General features: G+C 20.7%; 1 protein-coding gene across 1 annotated transcript; it reads left to right on the forward strand.

Annotated features, from left to right (window-relative positions):
* Window positions 1-848: 848 nt before the first annotated feature.
* Window positions 849-16,520, forward strand: LOC122509640 (alkylated DNA repair protein alkB homolog 8). Its single transcript, XM_043623839.1, has 8 exons — window positions 849-1,304; window positions 1,750-1,981; window positions 2,423-2,542; window positions 2,628-2,831; window positions 3,015-3,394; window positions 6,215-6,370; window positions 6,740-7,290; window positions 16,384-16,520. The coding sequence occupies exons 1-7, from the start codon at window positions 1,194-1,196 to the stop codon at window positions 7,283-7,285; spliced, it is 1,749 nt and encodes a 582-aa protein (XP_043479774.1). The 5' UTR covers window positions 849-1,193; the 3' UTR covers window positions 7,286-7,290; window positions 16,384-16,520.
* The last annotated feature ends 330 nt before the right edge of the window (window positions 16,521-16,850 follow it).

A 16,850-nucleotide genomic window follows, 5' to 3' on the forward strand; every position in this document is an offset into this window, starting at 1 on the left:
GAAATTAACAAGAATTTTAATACAAAACCTTAAATTTTTTTTCTATTTTTCGCAATAATTTATTTTAAGTCATTTAATTCTTGAAAAACTATCAAAAACTTAATATTTATAAATTATTTACTAAACAATTTTACTTAAAAATTTCAAAAATAATTAAGTTTTATACCTAATAAGAGTAGCATATTTATTATTTTCATAATTAATTGAATTTCAAAAGGTTGCAATTTAAAGTTCAATTAAAGTCGAAATCTTCTTTTGTACGTTTTCATTTTAAGTTTTAGAAAATTTTAATTTTTGATGAATTTAATGAAAAATTTTCAAAAACTTGGTTTTTTTAAAATTCGAATAATTTAAATTCTGTTATAGTTTATAAGAAAAAATTTCAAATAAATTAATTTTTAAATGTACATTTAATTTATTAAAAATAATTGATTGAGAGAAAAATTTGAGTTAAAAATTCTAGAAAATAATAGAATTTTGAAGAAGTTACAAATAATATTATTATCTTCAATGCTTTTAAAATATTTCCATACTATACTCTTTGGTTTTGTAATTTTTTAAATCTTTAAATATATAGTTACTATATTAAAAAAAATAATAATTATTATTATTAAATAAAAACACAACGCCGGACCATCGCATTCGCCAAAATGTATAATGACAAAAGTGAGGTTATGTTACATTCTCTTAAATTCTCGGAGAATTTAATTGCTAAAATTAATTTTAGCATGATAATAACAACTAATTGTTAAAATCTTTTTAGTCGCAAATTAATGTAAAACCTTTCAAGATTCTGGCTGATTCTTTTCAAGTTACGATCAATGTTTCAATTGCGAGAAACATTATTGTTTCAAATAAATTATAACTTCTAACTGCCATTTTTAAATACCTTTCTTGCTGATTGCTGGCTCCAACAGTACACGTACAACTATAGTGATTCTACAATTGTGAATTTTCATTTTGAGACAAATGTATGAATCCCCCTTAATACTCGATGCTCATTAGTTTCCCATCCCTGGAGACAGGAATTAGTCGTCTGCTACACACGTTTCCTAATAAATATAACCAACAAAAGTTGACATTGTAAACGTCGTAAACATTTATTCAAGAAGACAGATTTCTTACGCATATTTCCATGCATAGAACAATATTTTTAAAAAAATAATTCAATAACACATCAAAAACATATTATAATGGAAATTGAAAAAGTGAAAAACGAAAGAAAATGTTTGAGAAAACAAAAGCGAGCTCAACATCGACTTGCAAGAGATTTAAATATTTCCTGCTCGGAATCTCCAACTAAGGTAGAAAAATTGTAAAAAAAAATTATTCCAAGTTCAAAAGCTGATAAAAAATTGGTTTAGATATTGAAATAATTTTATGTCACTTGTGTATTTTGAATTTGTTTATTAAAATTACCTAATGATGATGATGATGATGATAATGGCAAACTTTAAAACTATTTTCACAATTTTCCTGAAATTACAATTCAACTGTCTTTTGTTTTTCCGTAAAAAAAAATTTCCGTGAATTAACACCTAACGTTATTTATCAATTTTTGAAAATTTGCTACTTATATAATTATTTTTCGTCCAAAATTCTTTTCCCTTAGTTTCTTTATATTTTTTTATGTAATAAAATTTATTTTATCAACTAATACAATTTTATAAAAATTTTTTTTTACTATTTATATCAATATTTTTTGTCAAAACTTTTTTTTTAAATAAAAATATGAAAATATGTTTTTAGTATCTAGTGATCTGCAATGCTGGATTGGTAACTGGATTGTCCGAGGAAAATTTAAAAATAATTTTAGATCCACTTGTAACGAAATATTCCATAAGAATGCCACCTGGAAAATCCTATTGTTTCATTGAATTTCCAAATGAAGCGGATGCAAAAACAGTGTATGATCAATTGCACGGAAATATGAAAATTTTACAAGAAAAAAATCCCCTCTACTTGACCTTCACGACATCAGGTTTAAAAAAAATTGAATTGAATTATTTACTTGAATTTAAAAAAATCAATTTTCATTCTAATTAATTTGAGGAGAAATTTGAGAAAAACTGAAGTTACCTTTATTAATAATTAATAATAAGTGATAATTAGTGATAAATTCACATATTTTTGAAAGAAGTTATTAAATTAAATAAGTTATTATTAAATTTATAAACTGAATATAAATATAAAACATTTAATAAAAATTGTTAAATTTTATCATTTTATGTAAAATATTATATAAACAATTTTTAAATAACTTTTTGTTAAATCTGTTAAATTATTAAAATTATTAAAGTGTTTAAATTGGACCTCTTGTCACTTAAAATATAAGGAGTAAATTTAGATCACGAAATTCAAACCTTGAACTTGTTTTAAAAATTTATTTCTATTTAAAATTGACTTTGGTGTTAAATTTTAGTTCCTGAAGTGCAAGAAGATTATTCTAAATACGTAATTCCTGGTTTGAGAATAATAGAAAATTTTCTCACAATCGAACAAGAGGAACTTTTACTAAAAAGTATTGACTGGAAAGAAGACGGTAAGGTGAATAATATTTTCAGAAAAAATTTTTTTTTAATAACTTTTTTTATTTCTTTTGCCTAAAAATTTAAAAATATTGGCAGATGATGTTTCATCGGAGCTGAAACACAGAAAGGTGAAGCATTTTGGTTATAAATTTTGTTACGATACAAATTCTGTGAATGTTGATGAACCAATAATTCCAATTCCCGATGACTATCATTTTCTGCAAAGATTATTCGAGGACGCTGGATGCGGTGAACATCAATTTGATCAAATAACCATTAATCGCTATTTACCCGGACAAGGTATAAATACTTTTCGAAGATAACTCTTTCTTTTTTTTATATTTTTAAATTAATTCTAGAATCATAAACATTCAGGTTTGTCTGACCTGTGGTCAAAAAGATTTTATAATTTTATTTTTAAATCATAAACTACAGTTAAATGACTCCAAAAATATTAATCGTTTTTTTTAAATCATATTTAAGGTATTCCTCCGCACATTGACACTCACAGTGTATTCGAAAATACGATTTTGTCTCTATCATTGGGATCGGCGTGCGTAATGGATTTCAAGAGAGGAAAGGAGAAAATATCAATTGTCCTGCCAGGACGTTCTCTATTGGTGATGAGTGAAGAATCACGATACGCGTGGTCGCATGGAATTTGTCCACGACACAATGACACCACGCAAAATGAAAATGGATCGGCAGTTCAGAAACGTGGAATCAGAACGTCATTTACTTTTCGAAAAGTTCGTACTGGAAATTGTCAGTGTCAATATCCGGAATTTTGTAACACGAAAAATAGTCAAGAAACAATCAGTGAACTAAATGCAAATGGCATTGAAAATTTATACGTTCACGAGGTAATTTAATTTTTGTTTAATATTTTCTTCTTCTTGAAAAATTCTAAGTCATAATTAAAAAAATATTCGAAATTCAATTATTTTCATAAAAAGCAAAAGAATTCAATTATTTAAAAAACAATTTATAAAATTCATCCAAAATTCAACTATTTTCACGAATAATAAAATTTCCAGAGGAATTCAATTAATTTAGAATAGCATATTCAAAAAAAAAAATTCGAAAAAATTAATTATTTAACAAAATTTTTATACAATTCTTCACAATAATTCAATTACTTTCACTAATAATAACATTTTTCATGGAAATTCAATTTTTTAAACAAAACTTTTAATAAATTTCTAAGCAAGAATTCAATTATTTTCATAAATAATAAAACTCATCGAAGAATTTCAATTATTTTTAATAATATTTAAAATAAATTAATCGAAAAATTCAATTATTTAAAATAAAATTTTCATAATATTTATTATATTTCAAAACAATTAATTATTTAAAACAATTTTTATAAAATTCTTATGAAGAATTCAATTATTTTCAAAAATAACAAAATTTTCCACAGAAATTCAATTTTTTTTAAACATTTTAATAGAATTTTTTTCATAAATAATAAAATTCTTTTCAGGAATTCAATTATTTTTGAAAATTTTAATAAAATTCTAAGCAACTATTCAATTATTTTCATAAATCATAAAATTCATTGCAGGATTTCAATTATTTTTAATACAATTTTACAAGAATTGCTCAAGAAATGTAATGATTCTAAAAAGATTTAATTTCGATTCCTCGAAAAAATCAATTATTTAAAAAAATGTTTTTTTTAAATTCTTTGTAAGAATTCAATTATTTACAAAAATATTTAAAATTTTTGACAGGAATCCAATTATTTTCAAATATTTTAATAAAATTGTTCGAAAGAAATCAATTATTTTAAACACAATTTTAATTAAATTTTTTTGAAATAATTCAATTATTTTTTTAAGATTTTAATAAAATTCTTCCCAAGAATTCAATTATTTACATAAATAATTTTTCGAAAGAATTCAATTATTAAAGATAAATAACAAAATTATTTCCAAAAATTCAATTATTTTGAAGCATTCTAATGAAATTCTTTGCAATTATTTTCACAAATATAAAGTTTTCCACAAGAATTCAATTATTTTTTAAATTAACAAAAATTTTCACAGAAATTCAATTCTTTTTAAACATTTTAATACAATTTTTCGCAATAATTCAATTATATTTATAAATAATAAAATTCATCTCAGGAATTCAATTATTTTTGAAAATTATAATAAAATTCTTTGCAACTATTCAATTATTTTCAAAAATAATAAAATTCATCGCAGGATTTCAATTATTTTTAATATAATTTGTACAGGAATTGCTAAAAAAAATTCTTAAAATTAAAATTAAAATTCTTAAAAATTTAATTTCAATTCCTCGAAAAGATCAATTATTTAAAAAAATATTTTTTAAAATTTTTTGGAAAAATACAATTATTTACAAAAATATTAAATATTTTCACAGGAATCCCATTGCTTTAAAATATTTTAATAAAATTGTTCGAAAGAAATCAATTATTTTAATTCAATTTCTTTTTCTAAATAATTCAATTATTCTTTTAGATTTTAATAAAATTCTTCCCAAGAATTAAATTATTTACATAAATAATTCTTCGAAAGAATTTAATTATTATTAAAGATAAATAACAAAATTACTCTCGAAAATTCAATTATTTTGAAGCATTTTAATGAAATTCTTTGCAAAATTCAATTATTTTCATAAATAAAAATATTCATCACAAAAATTCAATTATTTTTAAAAGTAATAAATTTCTTCTTAGAAATACAATTATTTTAAAAAATTCTAATAAAATCGTTCGCAAGAATTCAATTATTTTCATAAATAATAAAATGCTTTTTAGGAATTCAATTATTTTCAAAAAAAATTTAATAAAATACCACACAGACATTCAATTATTCTCAAAAATTTTAATAGAATTATTTGTAAAATTTAATTAGTTTTAAAAACTTTTTCGCTAGTCAATGATTTTCAATATCTACTATTTTCATAAAATTTCCAAACAGAATTCAATTATTTAAAAAGTTTTTTATAAAAATCTTCGTAAGAATCCAATTTTTTTCATGAATAATAAAAATTTCTCAGGAATTCAATTATTTAAATTAAAATTTGCATAATATTTGTCGAAAGAAATTAATTATTTAAAAATTTTTATAAAATTCTTCGCTAGAATAAAATTATTTTTGTAAATATTTAAATTCTTTTATAAATAATAAAATTCGTTGCAGGAATTGAATTTATTAGCACTAGGATAAGAAAGAAATAAATATTTTTTTATGAAAATTAGGAAAAAGTCAGGAAAATAAAATATAGAATGTAATTTTTGTCAGTTTTTGCGAAGTTTCTAAAACGAGTTTTTTTGGTCGTCAAGTTTATATTTTTCGATAGCTATTTTTTCACTACTTTTTTTTTTAGTTTGAAAGCTACTTTTTTGAAATTAATTATCGTGTGCGAAGTCTGTACTTATTTCTATTTATTTTTGTTTATTTTTATTTATATTAATTACATTAACCTATTTTTATCTATTTCTAAATACTTTTTTATTTCTATTTTTTTTATTTATTAAAATTAGAAAAATTTAATTTTTTCCAAGGGATTAAGTTTATAAATCAAAAATTCTCTTGTAAATAAAAAGTTAGTTATAAAACTAACTGAAACTAAAACTAGAAATTTTTTTAAAAATGACACTTTCTTTAAAAAAAAAAAAGTCTTTAGAATTTATTTCTCTTTCGCAGGTTTATGAAGAAATTTCGGACCATTTCGATCAGACTAGACATAAACCTTGGCCGAATGTTTCCGCATTTTTGGACACAATAAAAATTGGTGGTCTGCTTTTGGACGTCGGTTGCGGAAATGGAAAATATTTACTTGGACGTCCAGAAATTTACAAAGTAAAATTTAGTATTTTTCCTAAACATAAGGAATTTTAAATACAAAAGAATTTAAAATGAAATAAAATACAAAAGTATTTAAAATTAAATGAAATATCAAAAGTATTTAAAATTAAATTGAATACGAAAAAATTTAAAATTCCTTCGAAAATAATTCATAAACGGACATTTTGCAAGTATATTTAAAATAAATTTTCTTAATTTCTATTTTTGTAGATATAATTTTTTAGTTAATATTACAATTTTCGCATTTTCCAAAATTGTTGAGTATATAATTTTTGTTTCAAATTTCACCGAATTTCGTATTCATATATATTCGAGATTTATAATCTTGATAAATATAATAAATTGGAAATTTTTTTTTTCCAGATGGGTTGCGACAGAAGTTCGGGATTAGTCGAAATTTGCCGAAAACGTGAATTCGAGGTGCAAATTTCAAATTGTCTCTCGCTTCCGTATCGAGACAATTGCTTCGATGCAGCAATAAGCATTGCCGTGATTCATCATCTCTCGACGGAGGAGCGAAGAAAACGGGCAATTTTCGAAATTGTCCGCACCTTAAGGTCGGGGGGTAAATGTTTAATTTACGTATGGGCCAAGGAGCAAGTGAAGGACTCAATGCAATCGACATATTTGAAATTTAATTCATCGAAATTGGAGAATCAGCAGCAGCATCGCGAACGGGAGAAGAAAGAGCTTTTTGGAATTACGCTACCAGTGCATGAGAATCGTACGGAATTCACGTATCGCGACAATTTAGTTCCTTGGAAGAGAAAAGGTGGCGGTACATTTTTACGATTTTATCATGTGTTTGAGAGTGGTGAACTCGAAGCACTTTGTTCCTCACTTCCTGTTAATATCGAAAAGTCCTATTATGATCAAGGCAATTGGTGCATTATTCTCGAGAAACAATGATGATGGTGATTTTTTAAAATTGTTTATATTAATTAATATTAATTAAAATTGTTCATATTAATTAAAATTCTGAATAATTTTTCTTAGGAGGACAAAAGAAACTACAGGCAAAATATTTACCAAGTTGAAATCCACAACGTTGATCAACGAAAAAAAATTGTTTACTTAGTAAATTAATTAAAAATACGCAGCAATATTGTCACAAAAATATTTAGAAAAAAAAGATTGATGTTTATATTTTGATAATAATTACTTTACAATTAAACATTAAATTAAAAATAATACTTGAATGTATTAAATATAGTTTTTTCGTTGATAAACGTTGTGGACTTCAACTTCGTAAATATTTTTATAATTAGTTTTTATTTCCTAATTTTTAAAATAATTTTTCTTCTCAAATATTTTCCATTTTAAAATTAATATTTATTGAAAATCATTGAATTTTTGCAAAGAATTTTATCAAAAGCTTTGAGAATAATTGAATTCCTTTGAAGAATTTTATTAAAATTTTTGAAAATCCTAATTTTCAAATCCTAATTTTCTTCTAATGAAGAATTTCTTTGAATTTTTTTTTTAAGTAATAGATATTCTTTAATAATTTTAATAGAAAATTTTGAAAGTAATTAAGTTTTATGAGCAATTTCTTTCAAGTTTTTAAAATAATCGTATTTCTTAAAAAATTGAAATTAAACATATTTTAATTATTAAATTAAAAATCCAAATTGAATTTTTTTTTGAAGAATTTCTTTAAATTTAAAAAAATTTTTGAAAATCCTAATATTTTCTTATGAAGAATTTCTTTGAATTTTTTTTTCAAATAATAGAGATTCTTTAATAATTTTAATAGAAAATTTTGAAAGTAATTGAATGTTATGAACAATTTCTTTCAAAAATTTTAAAATAATTTTTCTACTCTTATTAACATTTAATTATTGAATTTTGTGAATATTTTTAGAAAAATTTTTAATTCTTCACAGAATTTTATTACAATTTTCAAAAATAATTTAATTCATTCAATGAATTTTATTAAAATATATATAAAATAATTTAATTCTTTCAAACAATGGAAACTATTAAAGGTTTTGCAAATAATTGAATTTTTTCGACAAATATTATTAAAAATTTTTTTTAAATGAATTCTTTCATGAAATATTATTAAAATTAAATTAAAAAAAAATAAATGAATTTTTGCAAAGAATTTTACTATTTATAAAGATAATTTAATTATTTCGAAGGATTTATTAAAATTATAGAAAATAATTGAATTCTTTTATTGAATTTTTATTAAAAATAATTGAATTTTTGTAAAAAAATTTTACTATTAAGAATAATTGAATTTTTCAGAAGAATGTTGAAAATAATTGAATTCTCGGAAAGAATTATTTTCAAATTTTTGAAAATTTAAACAATAATAATTAATTATGTACTTAATAAGTGAATGTTTAAAATTTTGATTATGAAATAATTCAAAAATTTATATTTAAAAATAAAAAACTTTCTAATTTGGAGAATAATAATTCTTTATAAAATTTAATTAATTACTTTCAAAATTTTCAATAAAATTTCGTAAAAAAAATCCATTAATTATTCATTTTCAAAATATTGAAATTATATCTTTAAAACAATTCAATTATTTATAAAAATTGTAAATGCAACTCATAATATTCAATTTTTTTTTTAAATTTTTAATTTCAATTATTCATTAAATAATTTATAAATAATAATTTCTTGATAGTTTTTTTAAGAAGTAAATTATTTAAAATAAATTATTGTAGAAAATTGAAAAAAATTAAGGTTTTTTATAAAAATTCTTGGTAATTTCAAATGTTTTAAGGCAAACAAAAAAAGAATCACAATAAAATAAATTCAGAGAAATTTGAAATTTTTTAGAAAAATTTAATTTAATTTAAAAATAATTTAATTCTTTTGAGAAATTGTATAATTAAAAATTTTTTTGAAAACAGTTAATTTTCTGTGAAGAATTTAATTAAATTCTGACGAATTAGTTTCTTATTTATAAAAATAATTGAATTCTTGAGAAGAATTTTGCTAAAATTCTTAAAAATATGAAATTTAATTGTTTCGAAGGATTTTATTAAAAAATAATTTTTTATTAAAAATAGTAAATCATATTTAGTGGATTTTTTTTAAATTTTGAATTTAAAATTATTCAACAATTTTTATGCTTAAAATTTTTACGTTTCTTGTTGTTCATATAAGTAGAGGATAAATTATAATTAAAAACTGGTTATTTTTATCAGAATTTTTACTTTTTTTTCATCAATTTTTGTACATTCTCATCACATTGGAAGGTATTAATTTTTCTTTATTATTAAAATGAAGAATTTAGAGAAAATTTTGTTCAAACATAAAAAATATTTTCGTCGATTCTTATTTTGAATTTAAAAAATAATTGTACTTTACAGATTACAATAATTAAAAAGCATATTCAATATCACCTCTGTTTATGTCTTTAAATGATCGCAATAAATTATCTCCTTCTCTACAGCCTCCTCGACAATTACAAGCATTACGATCACAAAATTTTTCGCCACAATGTGTTCCGTTTCTTGGTTTGCCATCATTACAAACGTAAATTTCGCACAACAGACGAAATTCACTAATTTTATTTAATGGTTTATTGACAATGAAATTCCTTCCGCCGAATTCACTGCATTCTTTATTAATTGATTTAAATCTCAGTTGAGTAGAAGGACAACAGATATTTTCACCCCTTATTGAATTCTGGGCGAATGAAAATGTTGATAGGATAAATAGTAGATATTTTAACATCTTTTTTTTTTGTCAATTTATTTTCGAATTGAAAAATTTTTTTTTTATGAAATTATATTTCTTGGTTAGTGGATAATGTCTTATATACCCAAAGTATTTGGAGAATAAATTATTATTTTGAATATTTATATGATATATGGAAATAAATTTATATTTTGGACAATTGATCAAACAATATTGTTTGGGAAATAGTTTGGAAACTTTGTAACTGTTTTATAATTATATCTAAATTTATCACTATAAACAACTGTAAAAATAAAGAATTTCAATTCTTCTTTATTTTTTCAGTTATAAAAAAATTTATTTTTCAACAAAATAATTAGAATAAAATTCGCAAAAAATTTAATAAAATATTTTCAAGTGAAGATTTGAAAATAAATATGAATAAAAATTTATTTTTAAATATTTTCAATTATTTCAATTATTGTCACAAATTGTAACAATATTCCTCGAAGCAATTCAATTATTTTAAGTAGAATTTTAATAAAATTCTTTGCAGAAATTCAATTATTTTCAAAAATTTTAATAAAATTCTTCAAATAGGAATTCAAATATTTTCAAAAAGTTTAATAAAATTCATGATAAAAATTTAATTATTTTCAAAAATAATAAAATTTTTCTAAAGATTTCAATTATTTTCAATACCTAATTATAAAAAAATTCATGGTGAAAATTCAATTAATTTTAAAAAATTTTAACAAAATTCTTCGAATAAGAATTCAATTATTTTCAAAAATTTTAATAAAATTCATGGTGAAAATACAATTATTTTCAAAACTAATAAAAATTTTTCTAAAGAATTCAATTATTTACAATAATTTTAATCAAATTCATGGTGAAAATTCAATTAATTTTAAAAAATTTTAACAAAATTCTTCGAATAAGAATTCAATTATTTTCAAAAATTTTAATAAAATTCATGGTGAAAATACAATTATTTTCAAAACTAATAAAAATTTTTCTAAAGAATTCAATTATTTTCAATAATTTTAATCAAATTCATGGTGAAAATTCAATTAATTTAAAAAAATTCTAACAAAATTCTTCAAATAAGAATTCAATTATTTTTTAAGATTTTAATAAAATTCATGGTAAAAATTCAATTATTTTCAAAAATAATAAAATTTTTCTAAAGAATTCAATTATTTTTAAAAATTTTAATAAAATTCATGGTAAAAATTCAATTATTTTCAAAAATAATAAAATTTTTCTAAAGAATTCAATTATTTTCAATAATTTTAATAGAATTTATGGTGTAAATTCAATTACATATTTTCATAAATAATAAAAGTTTTCTAAAGAATTCAATTTTATTTTCAAAAATTTTAATAAAATTCATGTTGAAAATTTAATTATTTTGAAAAATTTTAATAAAATTCATCTAAGAAGAATTCAATTATTTACAAAAATTTTAATAAAATTCATGGTGAAAATTCAATTATTTTCATGAATAATAAAATTCTTCGTAGGAATTCAATTATTTTCAATAGAATTTCAATACCATTTTTCGAAGGAATTTAATTGTTTTTAAGAATTTTAATAAAATTTTTACAGAAATTTAATTTAATTTTTAAAAATAAACAATTATATTTATTTTATATTAATATTATATATTTATTAAAATATGTGTGAATTGTTTCTATAATAGAAAATGGAAAATTTGCTGTTAATTTTTACATTTTTTAACGTTTTGATTGTTCATATAAAGGTAGAGGAAAAATTATATTAAAAACTGGTTTTTTTTTATAAAGAATTCTTTTTTCTCTTTTTTTTTATTAAATTAAATATATCATAAATAATTAGATAATATTTTTTATACATAATAAAAAGTATTTCCGACAATTATATTTGAATTTACACTAAAAAATGTACATTTTAGGTTATAAAGACTTAAAAAACATATTCAATATCACCTTCGTTTAATTCTTTAAATAGTTGCAGTGGACCCTTTTTTTGTCTACAACTATGACAATCATAATTACAAGACGATAGGCAACAGTATGTTCTCCTTTTTGATTTTCCATTATCACATACGTCAATGGTGCACAATTGACGATAATATCTCATTGTCCTTATTTTTGGATCAGTAATGAAATTTTTTCCACCAAATTCACTGCATTCTTTACTAACTGATTTAAAATGTAATCGAGTCGAGGGACAACATTTATAATTATTGAGTAATAAAGAATAATGCATACAGTTGGATAATGAAATCGTTATTGCTAGGATAAATGATAAAAAACACAATTTTAACATTTTTTTTTTTTTTTTGTAAATTGTCGGTAGTTATTTTTTATAGTAAATTAAGAAAAAATTACTTTTAATGAAATCTACTTGGTTATTGTATAATTTCTTATATATACCAAATTATGAGGAAATAGAAATTCATTAATTATTTATATATTTTTTCATGATATCATTTAAATTATATTTTAGACAATTGATCAAATAATGTTATTTGAAAAATAGTTATGAAACTTTTGTAAACATTATATTTGCATGTGTAATTTGCCACTTCTGGAAAAATATAATGAAGAACAGAAAGTGACTAGAAAATTTATTTTGTTTTTCAATAAAAAATTACTATTGGAATAAAATTTATTTAAATACTCTCTAAATTTGAATTAGTGAAAATGTTTACTGGAATTAGTGACTTTATTTTTTGATTTTTAATTAGTAAGTTTTACTATAATAAACTAGTAAAAAATTACTATTTAGTAATATGTAAATAAATTAGTAAATTTTCCTAATGAAGAGTACATTTTAGTATCAAATTAGTCAAAATTACTTTTAAGTTTAATTTTTAGTAAAATTAGTAAAAATTAAACTTAAAGTGTAATTTTTAGTAAAATTAGTAAAAATTAAATTTAAAGTATAATTTTTAGTAAAATTAGTCAAAATTACTTTTAACTTTTATTTTATTTTTAACAAAATGACTATTGTGTTAGTGTTTCGAAAAAAAAAGTTTTACATAGGAAAATTTTTACAGTTTGTCAAATAAAAATTTTCGATTTTATAAAATTCGATACACGTGTCAAGTTAAAAAGAAATATAAATATTATACATTTATTCAAAGTAATTTGTACACCAATTAAGTACATAGTACACGAGTGTTCAAATAACTGACAAATACTTATAATTTTATATTTTTTGATACCTACAATACAAGATTCTTTGAATTTAGCAAAAAATTCAATTATTTAATTTATTCTTAATAATATCAAAAATTGACTCTTAATAATTAAAAATTAAAAAATAGATCATTAATAATTAATAATAAGAATAATAAGAATAATAAAAATAATAAATAAAAAAATAATGAAAAATTAAAAAAAAAAAATAAAAATAATTTTTTACAATATTGGACTTTTTTACTAGAAGATATAAAAGTTAAAATAATGAATCATAGTTATGAACATTACAGATAATTATCATTTTGTCAAATACAATATTATCTATAGTTATAGTGCTTTTAATGCGAATTCTTCTTATGTCAGAATGTAAATATATTAATGTTATACACCGCAGAAGAAGAGAAACGTGACGTAATTAATTTCGTATTGTTTCAATGAAACTGGTTATGAACTAATGATTTTAAACTGATACCAAAAGTTTCAAATTTATTCTTCCAAAAGTTTCATATTGATACTAAAAGTTTTAAAATGTTTTCAAAAGTTTCAAATTGTTACAAAAGATGTTAAATTGATTATTCCAAAGTCTCAAATTGATGACAAAAATATTATCAAATTAAAATATATACCAAAAGTTTTAAGTATTGTAACCAACTTATATTGATACCAAAAAATATCGAATTAATAAAAAAAATTCAAATTTTTTCCAAAGGTTTCAAATTGAAACCAAATAACTTTTAAATTGATATACCAAACTTTCAAATTGTTACAAAAAGTTTTAAATTAACAACGAAAATTGTAATTAAATACCGCGAAAATATTGCAAATAATTAATATCGAAAAATATTTTTGATTTTCTTTACTTCGAAAAAAAGGAATTGTTCTCTAAAAAAGAAGGACATTAAATATCAATTCAATTACAATCAGATAAGATATTTCTCAAAAGGAATAACAAATGTATCTCTTGCAATTAATTGCTCTACAGGATTTATATATTCTCAAACTTGATGATTTCAGGAAAATACAAAACAATAATATTAGTCACGATTCATTACCATTTTCTCTTTTCTGGTTTTATATATTGCAAATTGGTTAATACATTTTTATAAATGAAAAAAATTACAACAATATTCGTCCTCGACTTAATTTTTTTTTACTTTTGTAATTCAAAAAATAGATGATAATTCTAAAATTATTATTAAATAAAATTTAAATAAAATTTAATCTTCGTTTTCATATAATATTTTGGACTAATTTTGGTAAAAATTTATATAAAATAAAAATTAATTAATTAATAATGGAAAAGACGCAAAATAATAAGTCCCAGTATTCTCTCACTCCTCCTACTCCCACTCTGGCTAAAATAAAAAATAGTGGGAAGAACGTATGTATTTTCAGTTTGTCGATTAAGCATTCTCGCGAATACTTTTTTTCTCTATGAACAGTCATAGTGTTATCGTTTCCGTTCGCTTTTAAACTTTACTTGTGTCTTCATAAGATAAACGTTTTCCCAGTCGCCTTAAAAAAGTGTTTTAAAATGAAGATTTTACTTTTTTTCTTCATTGGTGCTACAATTTTTAATTTAGGTATTTTTATTTAAATTTTGAAAATATTTTTTAATTTTAATCACTTTTTTTATAAACAAATAAAATTCTTTTTCGAATTTAATAGAAATTAATTTATTAATTTTATTTATTTTTATTTTATTACCTATTTATTTATTAATTTATTTAAATTAAAATTTTTTTATTTTCATTTTTTCAAAAATAATTAATTTTATTTGATTAAAAAATACGCTACGCAGTAAAAAATATATATAATAGTTTAATTCCGCGTTGATAAATTAGTTTTTTTTTACAAGAACCTCTATTGCAAATTAGACAATTAATTATATCGTTAAAATAATACAATCATCAATGCACATAAATCGATACTAAACAACCACAATAATATAAACTTTGGATAATATTAATAATTCAATCAAAACTGCTATCTGTATCTTTTATTATTTAAAATATTAAGTATTCAAATATTTTTAAATTTTTATTATTTAAATATTTAGTATTTAAATATTTTTAAATTTTTATTATTTAAATATTTAGTATTTAAAAGAAACATCAAATTCAATCGATACGTAATAATTCAATCGATAAAACTTTTTTAGTAAATTAAATATAAATTTGAAGTTATTTATTATTTAATAATATTCAAAATATCAATTAAATATAAGATTACCACTTTTGTTATTCAATAAAATTCAAAATATCAGTCAACAAAATTATTCATTATTCATTAAAATTCAAAATATCATTTTGCAACTTTTGAGTGTATGATCGTTAAATTTAATAATATAACATTTCAGAAATTAATCTTTTTTTATAATTTGATTCCAAATCTACAATTTTAACCTCATTAAAATTGAAGGAATTATTGAGCGTAATTTGATGTTCATTAACCACAGATTCAATTTTTTTTGTTCTTATATTCCTTATATAATTCTTTTTTCCAAACTACGTTTTGATTCACCGATGTAAGTGTCAGAACAATTATTACAGTTAAATTTGTAAACGATACCAGTTTGGTTCTATTTGCTAGTTGCATCGTTTCCTAGTTTTACAACAGAAGACAAAGACTTATTAACCATTGGAATTTTACAATAAATTATAATGTTTTAAAATTTTTGCCAATTGTGAGTAATTGTCATTGATGAAACCTCTAAATCGTATATATAAACGGAGAAAAATTCTTTCTTAATGATTGCAATAGTCTTATATTAAAGTTCGGATATGTGACCATTTTTTGTAATGATTACGAAAACTATATGTAATGTATTAAGAATTTCGTTCGTCGCGCATAATAATCAGAGGTCTCACATAACCTAGAAATTTCCACAAACTTTGAATTCTTAATAAAAAAAAATTATTTTCTTAAATTTAATTTTATACAAAATAATAAATAAATTTATTAATTTTAATAAAAGAGGCGATCCATAAACTACGTTGCAATTTAGGAGAAGGGGGTCTAAAAATTTATAAATGGTAACCAGGGGTGGGAAGGTGTCTAAAAAGTAAGAAAAGAAAAATTAGTAACGTAGTTTATGGACGTCCCCAAAAAATATTCGAGTATTTTTTTTAAGATTGTTATTAATCTTATTAATTAATGAATTTACCTTAGGTGAGTCAGTGCAATGCTACAATTGCGTGGACGACGTGGATTACATTCCAGGAATGCCAAAATGTTCTCTACCATTTTCACCACACGATAATAATAAAAGGTGTAACGAACGAGGTTACTGCATGAAAGGCATTGGCAAATGTGAGTATAAATATATTTTTCAAAATACATTAATATTTATATTTTCCGAATCTTTATTTTATCGAAATTCTTTTTATCTAATAGGAATTAATTATAATTTCTTTTAATCGAAAAAATAATTGTCAGAAACATTATCTCATTTTGAATGACCGATTGACAGTCGAACTTGTTGCTACCAGTTGCTACTTGCAACTCTTGTCAATGCGCAGATCGCGGGAAAAATAGACACTTTCTATTTTAAAAAAAAAATCTAAAAACTTTAAAAAATAAAGTAAAATAAAAAAAAAAAATTTTACTAAAAAGAATTTATACTGAAAAAAATTTAT

Source organism: Leptopilina heterotoma, unplaced genomic scaffold (assembly GCF_015476425.1).
Source record: "Leptopilina heterotoma isolate Lh14 unplaced genomic scaffold, ASM1547642v1 Lhet_61, whole genome shotgun sequence".
Classification (NCBI taxonomy): domain Eukaryota; kingdom Metazoa; phylum Arthropoda; class Insecta; order Hymenoptera; family Figitidae; genus Leptopilina; species Leptopilina heterotoma.